An 8,485-nucleotide genomic window follows, 5' to 3' on the forward strand; every position below is an offset into this window, starting at 1 on the left:
AGGCGGAAAGAAGGAGGGCGCGCGGGCGGGAGAACGAGCGCAGCGGAGCGGCGGGGGAGCCTGAGCCTGCGGCGGCGGCTAGGCTGCTGGCTGCGGTGGACCCCAGCATTGGAACAGCCCTCCCGACCGGGGGGCGTCTCTATCAAACCCTCCCGTCTTAATTTTAAAAGCGGATATACCCGGGGGGGCGGGAGACTTGGAGTTCTACGCCGGTTTTTGTGGGGTTTTTTAAAATTCCATTTAAAAACCCCCGTCCTGGGGGTTGGAGTCAAGGTCATCGCGTGGTTTCCCCGTGGCTGTGGTGTCTAACCCCGGCGGATCCCTAGGGGCAGCGAGGACGACTGCCTGGCGTGGGGCGGCCAGCGCGGCCAGGGCCGTGGAAATGGATGGGAAGGTCCGGCAGAGCCGCCGGTCTCGCTCCCAGAGGGACCGCGTGAGGCGAAGGGAGGCGGCCGCCCGCGAGGCCCGAAACCAGAGCCCGTCGTCCGGCTCCGACCGGGAGCCCAGCCCGGGCAAAGAGAACACGAGCCAGAACTGCGCGCACCCCCGGGGCGCGGCGACGGCGGTGGCGGCGGCGACGGCCGCCCCCCGAAACTCACGCCCCCCGCGCCGCCGGCGCCGAGAGTCCAGTTCCCAGGAAGAGGAATTGATCGATGGCTTTGCGATCGCCAGCTTCAGCACCCTGGAGGCCTTGGAGGTAAGATCGGCCCCGGCTCCCCCCTTTCTTGAGCCTTCTGGGGGCTCAGGCGGGGCTTTGAGGGGAACTGCACAAGGAGGGAGGGTGTTTACTTTCTGGGGCTAGAAATGGGAGGGGGCTGTGCTGCTGGGAGGTTGACTCCAGAGGGCTCCCCGGAGCCGGACGGGCTCCTCCTACGCCAGGGCCCCCCCAGGTTGTTTAGGGGCCCACCCGTTGCCTATCGTCTAGTCTAGTCAGGGACTGATATGGTCTATAAACTTGGACCTGGTTAGTGGTGGGGCCGGCTGGTTAGACGACGTTTTGCTGAATGTAAACACGGACTCCCCCACTCCTGGTATCCCGCACCCCTCGCCTCTTTGGGGTGTCGATGACTGGAATGTTCCTCTGGTGGGTGTTTAATTTGCCATTTCCTGAAGCCGCCCTTGCGGGGCAACCCTCCACTTTCGTTACCGATTGGGGGGCGAGAGGAGCTTGTTATGAGTGAGGTTTTTAACCCCTGCTGTCAGTGTCCGGAGGCCAGGCTTCAGACTGCCCGGGATCACCTGTCTCTGTTGGAACCAAGGGGTCAAGCCCAGACCTCTTAGACCTCGCCGTTCCCCAAGGCCCTTTCCCTCCTCTTGCCAAATTATTGCTTTATCTGCCGGAGGAGATAGTGAGGAAAGGAATACTTACTGCGGGGTGTTTTCTGGGGATAAGATGTTGAATTGGCTGATTTCCACTCCCTCATTCTCCCGCCCCCCCCCCCCATAGTTGTGTGATGTTTATGAGTGGGGGGGGGGCGGTGTTTGGGGGAGGGTGACGTTTAGAAAGTCCCGCTTCTCGTGCACTACATATTTGCTGGGGTTAATAGGTTGTCAAAAAAATATTGCTTGTCTGGAGAACTTATTAGAAACAATATTTACTGAGCAAATTCGCCTCTTCTTGTCTGAACTCTTTTAAGTAGAGAAGGAAATGAAATATTTTCTGAAGGAGAATGACAAACCTGGGCTGGGCCTGGCTTGGAATGGTTTGGGAGTAGCTTGGGGGGGGGGGGGTCCGGTGTGGGGGAGGGCCGAGCCTTGGCCAGTCCAGAATCTCTGAGGTCTCTGGGCGAAGTACCTGCTCCGGTGATTTTTCCAAGGTCCTGGGTGTTGGCTCCGGACCGTGGGGGAGCTCCTGCTGACCTGAGCAAACTTTGCCCTCCCTCCTGGAGCAGCTAGGAAGGATTCTGGCCTTGGGTGGTTTGGACTTTCTTTAATCTGTTTGTTTCCCTTTTGTTTTTAGAGTGGATTGGTTTTGAAAACAGAACTGCTCTAAGGGCTGGGTGATTATAGAGTTGAGTGACTTGAACCCAGGCCCTCCTGATTCCTGGTCTGGAGATCTCTCCACCACCCTTGCTAGCTATCTCTTTAAGATTTGTTTCTAAGTAGATGAACTGTAATCATAATTGTTGCTTTAAAAGGGAGTTCATTTGATCCCCAGATATGTTTCTGGAGGTAGAAGGTGTTCGTCTGTATTCTTATTCCCATTTTATAGATGAGTAAATAGAGGCACAGGCTAGGGAAGTGGCTTATCCAAAGTGGTAGGGGAGGATATTGGAACTTGAACTCCTGTTCTAAATCTTCATCTACAGCTCGGTGACAGGCTGACACTTATTTAGGGGTTCTGGGGGGCCTGGCTGACTTTTACTTCTCTGTTTTTTCTCATTTTTCCTTTGCATGGCATTCTTAGTGTCTCTAATCCAGCAAGAGGGTCTGTTTGCTTTGAGACAGGCCTGGGCTGTGATTGTGGAGATCACAGGATCTGAAGCTGGCCAGGATCCTAGAGATCTGGTCCAAGTTCCTTCTCTGACATCCAAGGAAACCGAGGCCCAGAGAACTTGTCCTATAGGATTTGGCGGTTGCCTCGTAGGGCTGGAGAAGGTCCAAGGGACTAACAGGCCTTGGGTGGTATCTGCGACTGGTCCCTGGGGATGGGTCCATCCTGGGTGATTTGCCTGTTGTCCTGAATGAGACAGAATTCCTGGTCTGGACTTGAGGGCTTTGCTCAAGTGTTCATTGGGAACCTTCCTGAGTTGTAGTCCTTTGACATTTTTTGTTTCACCTATTTGAAAGGAGGCTCCTAGGGCCAACTAGGAGGCACCCTGAATAGAGTACCAGGCCTGGGGTCTTGGGTTCAAATCTGGCCTCAGACACTTCCTAGCTGTGCAACCCTGGGCAAGTCACTTAACCTCCTTTGCCTAGCCCTTACTGCTCTTCTCTCTCAAAATTGATTTAATTTAGTAAAAAAAAAAAATTAATGGTCCATACTCTTTTTTTTAAGGCTTTTAAAGGGGAGGGAGGGTTGAGAAGAGCTTACTATGTGCCAGCCACTGCTACAAAGGCAAACCTTTCCCATTCTAACCTGGATTATAAGGATTATAAGGATTAGACCCATGGGATTCCGAGCCAGAGAGCGCCCCTCTCTTACAGATGGGCACATTGAGGCCCCGAGACATTCTGTGAGTCTCTCAGATAGCCCAGATATTGGGGCAGTTGACCTTGGAGTCCTGAAGAGCCTGTCCCCCACGGTGACTAAGAAACCTTTGTTCCCTTGAGGCCTGGCTCAAGTGCCACCTCTTACACAGACCAAGCAGGCGCTTCCGCACCGCCACCGGGCATCCTTGCTCAGACCACCTCCTGTAAAGCTCCCGGCGTGCCTGTGAGCTTTTATTATTATTTGTTTTTATTGACTGACTGCTGAACCCCTCCGTGGAGAGCGGGCTGTGAGAGGGAGACGATATTTATCTGAGCTGTCTGGATCGAGAGTGACATTTAAAACAGAAAGCTTCCTTGGGGTTAGGGGAACCACTGATGAGTAAGAAAAGCCCCCATCCTAGTCATACCGAGAGAATTTGAAAATGCCCAAACTTCCTGCCGCCAGCCAAGGGAGCGCCATTGTAGGACCCGAAGGCAGCGCGTGGAAGCTCCCTGCGGCCACGGACTCCAGGATCCGTCCCACACTGGGTCATAGGAACCCCGATTTTTCTAGGCTTGAGGCCAGGCCGGCACCCAACTGCTGCCCCTACGCCCAGGGTGTCCCAAGGGCTCGTGGATGGACAGAGCAGGCGTTCCTCATTGATCGTTGAGGGTGGAAATAGACCAGAATGTCCATGTGCCAGGCTGTTGGATGAGCAAAGGCAGAGCTGGGTGCTTCCTTGGAGGGAGGGAAGAGCCCTTAAAAAGTGCCCGTCTAACCTTAGTGTCTGCCCATGAACAGTGTGGCCAGGAGCCAGGCTTAACTCCTTCTTTTCCTTCTCGTCGGCAGGATCCAAGGGAAGGGTATGCCAAGCCCTTAAAAACTGTCACTTTTTTACATCAATATTCACTGTTATTAGTAAGCGCTAGTTATCATGTAATAACCCAGATTGAGTGACTTGTCAGCTCCGGGAGGGGGGCAGGGAAGAAAGGAAGGAGACAATGTAGATCACAGAACTCTGGGAAACATGTGGAAATCTGTTATTAAAATTTTTTTGAATTTAATTCAAAAAAAGTGCTAGTTATCATGTACGACCCAGATGGAAAGGCTTGTCAGCTCCAGGAGCAGGGAGGGAAGAAGGGAGGGAGACAGTATGGATCATAGAACTGTAGAAACTTGTTATTAAACTAAAAAAAATTTTTTTTATTTTATTTTTTTTAAACCCTTAACTTCTGTGTATTGGCTCCTAGGTGGAAGAGTAGCAAGGGTGGGCAATGGGGGTCAAGTGACTTGCCCAGGGTCACACAGCTGGGAAGTGTCTGAGGCCAGATAAACTAAAAAAATTTTTAAATAAACTTAAAAGAAAGTGCTAGTTGTCATGTATAACCCATATTGAATGACTTGTCAGCTCCAGGAGTGGGGAGGGAAGAAGGGAGGGAGACAACATGGATCATAGAAAATTTTGGAAAACTTATGGAAATTTGTTAATAAAATAAAAATAATTTTTAAAAAATGAAGCGCTAATTATCATGTACAGCCCAAATTGAATGGCTTGTCAACTCCAGGAGTGGGGAGGGAAGAAGGGAGGGAGACAATAGGGATTCCATAACTTTGGAAAACTTATATGGAAATTTGTTATTAAAATAAAGATAATTTTTTTAAAAAGGGCTCGTTATCAGTGTAGCTCCTAAATTCAGAGTTAGGACCATCTCCCTTCCCCCTCTTCCCCACTCTCCCTTTCCCCCAAGATCCAGTGTCTCCTTGCTAGAGCACAGGGTCCTATTTAGGGCCGGTAGGGACCTAGAGATCCAATCTAACCCTCTCATGTTACCGGAGAGGAAATTGAGGCCCCAGAGAGCTTAAGTGACTTGTTCCAAATTCCCTCAGGGAGTGAGTGAGTGGTAGAACTGGGATTTGACCCCAGGACCTCTGACTCCAAATGTTCTCACACTGTCCCTCACTTGTTCTGGGTCTTCGCCACTGACTCATGCTCCCTGGTCGTTCAGAGCCTGCGCTGGGCACGTCCGCCGGGTCATCTGTGAAAGAGGACATTTCCCATATCTAAAGGCTCTGGTGACAGAGCAGAGAGACAGAATATCCTGTTAGTGGGTCCTCCTTTTCTCTTTTGACTCTTGTTTTTACTTTTTGGAAGCTCCAGTGCCCCGGGAAGGAAAAGGATAGTTTGTGTGCTGGAATGACTAAGTCTAGGGCCAGATTTCAGAGCCTTTTTTTTTTTCTCCATCTTTCCCCCAAACTTTTACCTTTCACCTTAGACTTCTTAGGGAAAGGATCCCTGGGGAGTAGAGAGGTTGGGGCTGGCTACTGGTAGGTGTCCTTTGCTTTCCAGACCCCTTCTCCCCCAGGGTTCCTTCTGCTTCCTCATTTGGAGAGGTAAATAAATGCCTGTATCCTAAAGCTTGCCTTGGAGAGGGGATGAAGGGTAGGATTGGTGAGAAGTGGTTTTCCTTCTCATTTTCTAATCCTGAACAGTCCCATTTCTGTCTTAGGGGGTCCAAGATGCCAGGCTGTGGTATGGGTCCAGAAGTGCCCCTCTCACCCAGCAGAAAGAATATGAGATGTAGAATTCCAAAACCCTGGCTTCCAATCTCAACTTTGCTACCTGTTTTTGACTTTGCCCCAATCATTCACTCTTTGAGAGACAAACGGGGAGGATCGGTAGCCTCCATGAAGATCCCCCTTACTGTCCTAAGTCAATGATGTTTGGGGTGGGGTGGAGGTATTGGGGGGGGGTGTTAAAGATTTGTTGCTAAGATTTGAGAGCCTGAAGGGCCCCATCAGAACAGAAAACGGCACAGCTCTGCACGATTCCTGAGCACGGCTTAGGCTACCTTTCTGTGTGTATCCCACCTTGTGTGCTCAGCAATTTCCATGTTTATCTGTGTCATTCTCTGGGACTCAGCGAATGCCTCTGAGATGGAGACCTCATTGTAGAACCCCTCTTCTTCCCTGCCTCCCCTCAAGAAATTTCATCCTGGAGATTTGCCACTGAGGAGGGAGAAGGGTCTCTCCTGTCACTAACTAGAGCTCAGTTTACTCTTCTGTAAAAATGAAGGCTTAGAATAGTTTCTGAGGCCCTTCCAGCTCAGACATTCTGGGTCCCAAGAGTGGTTCCTTCCAGCTTTGATATTCTGGGTGCTAAGAGTGGTTCCTTCTAGCTCTGACATTCTGGGTCCCAAGAGTGGTTCCTTCCAGCTTTGATATTCTGGGTCCTTAGAGTGGTTCCTTCTAGCACTGACATTCTGGGTCCCAAGAGTGGTTCCTTCCAGCTTTGATATTCTGGGTGCTAAGAATGGGTCCTAAGATTTCTTCTAGCTCTGACATTTTGGGTCCTTAGAGTGGTTCCTTCCAGCTCTGACATTTTGGGTCCCAAGAGTGCGTCCTAAGATTTCTTCTAGCTCTGGCATTCTGGGTCCTTTGAGTGGTTCCTTCTAGCGCTGACATTCTGGGTCCCAAGAGTGGGTCCTTCCAGCTTTGATATTCTGGGTCCCAAAAGTGGGTCCTAAGATTTCTTCTAGCTCTGGCATTCTAGGTCCTTAGAGTGGTTCCTTCTATCTCTGACATTCTGGGTCCCAAGAGTGGCTCCTTCCAGCTCTGACATTTTGGGTCCTTAGAGTGGTTCCTTCCAGCTTTGACATTCTGGGTCCCAAAAGTGGGTCCTCCCAGCTCCGGCACTGTACTGTGGGGAAGGGAGGAAAAGAGCTGAGGAAGGGTAGAGTCAGTCCCCTGCTCAGTGTGACCCAGGGCTCAAGAGGGGAAAGAAACAGGCCCAGGGAGCTGAGGAAGTTGGGCCGTTGGAGCCCCATCCGGCTGCCCGGGGAGATAAACACCCATTTCATGCAGATGAAACTGCTAATTGGGTTTGAAGCTGGTGGGGTGAATCACGGAGAGGTATCTGATGGATGTGGGGCTGGCATTTAAAGGCGCTTTGATCCTCTCTGCTTTTCCTTTTAAGTGGGAGAGGCAGGCTAAAAAAGGAACTTGGTCAGAATGCTAATGAATCAAAGTCTCCAGCACCAATTGTTTACTAGAAACTGCTCCAGATGAGACAGATTTCTTGGGGTGCCACCCCACCAAGGTGGCTCCCAAAGCCTGCCCTCCCACCCAGAGCTTTGAAAGACAAAAAGCCTCCTTCCTGCCATCTCCAAGGGCCACTTTTAATTTTCTCTGCCTCTAGCCCTGGCTGCCTGTGGCAAGATGGGGCTGTGCCCTGGGTTGGGCATTATCCGGGGCATCCTGTGGGGCCTGGCATCTATGCCTTGTGGCAAAGTCAACGTGGGTTCAGTGTTGCTAAATGTGTGACAGGGGCACATCATTTAACCCTTCTGGGTTTCTCATTTGTGTAAAAGTGAGGAAGGGGCTTGGGATCTCCCGTGATACTCCCCTCCCTCACTTCCACTAAATCTCTGATTTTCTTAGCTTCCTCTAGAACCGACTCTTGGCCTGGGAAGTCAAGCGACGGGTCAGCATTTATTAAGGCCCTACTGTGTGTGCCAGGGCAGCTAGGTAGTGCCAGGCTTGAAGTCAGGAAGGATTCCTCTTCGTGAATTCAGAACCAGCTTCCGACACTTACTACCTGTGTGACGCTGGGCAAGGCACCTCGTTTGCCTCAGTTTCCTCCTCTGATAATGGCAGACCACTCCAGGATCTGCCAAGAAGACCCCAAATGGGGTCATGAAGGAACTGGCACGACTGAAAAGTGGCAACATGTGCCAAGCCCTGGGGGTACAAAGGTGAAAATTTAACAAGCTTCTTCCTTCAGAGAGCTTGCGTTCTGTGGGGTACCGAGCCGAGAGGGGGTGCACTAGAGAAGCCCAGCATTGCCTAGATGATCAGTCCTGGTCCATCCTGGATTCCCTCCTCCCCTTTATTTGTTACCAGAAAGCAGAGGGGAAAGGTTGAGAGGTCATTTATATTTATTTGGAAATGAAGGCGATAGGGGGAAAAGGATGAATAAAAATTAACAGCAGCAAAAAATCAGTCCTGGTGGAAGCCTCCCCCTCCTAAGCAGACAAGCTTAGAGGGAGCAATCCAGGAGAGGATTTGGAGGAGGAGGACTGGCCTGAGCTACCTAGACTAGAGGGGAATTTTTTTTTTTTTAATTTTTAAAATTTTTATTGATTAATTTAGACTGCTTTCCCATGGTTCCATGATTTATGTTCTTTCCCTTGGAGGGGAATTTTTGTGACACCAGGTTAAAGCTCGGCGTCTGGTAAGGAAGAGAAAAAGAGACGTGGGTAGTATTGGGGTGGGGATGCCCACTCTGATGTGGGGGTCCCCCTCTCCCCAAAGAACCTGAATAATAATAAAAATGGACCCAAAGAAGAACTCTAT

At 50.7% G+C, this 8,485-nt stretch overlaps 1 protein-coding gene across 1 annotated transcript; it reads left to right on the forward strand.

Moving 5' to 3' along the window:
* Nucleotides 1-203: 203 nt before the first annotated feature.
* On the forward strand, nucleotides 204-697 carry LOC123254292 (fibrosin-1-like protein; the record flags this gene model as incomplete). The annotated part of the gene is made up of 1 exon (XM_044683336.1): nucleotides 204-697. A coding segment is annotated over exon 1 (315 nt), but the record flags the coding sequence as incomplete, so codon positions are not given.
* Between the last annotated feature and the right edge of the window lie 7,788 nt (nucleotides 698-8,485).

Source organism: Gracilinanus agilis, unplaced genomic scaffold (assembly GCF_016433145.1).
Source record: "Gracilinanus agilis isolate LMUSP501 unplaced genomic scaffold, AgileGrace unplaced_scaffold19233, whole genome shotgun sequence".
Taxonomy (NCBI): Eukaryota; Metazoa; Chordata; class Mammalia; order Didelphimorphia; family Didelphidae; genus Gracilinanus; species Gracilinanus agilis.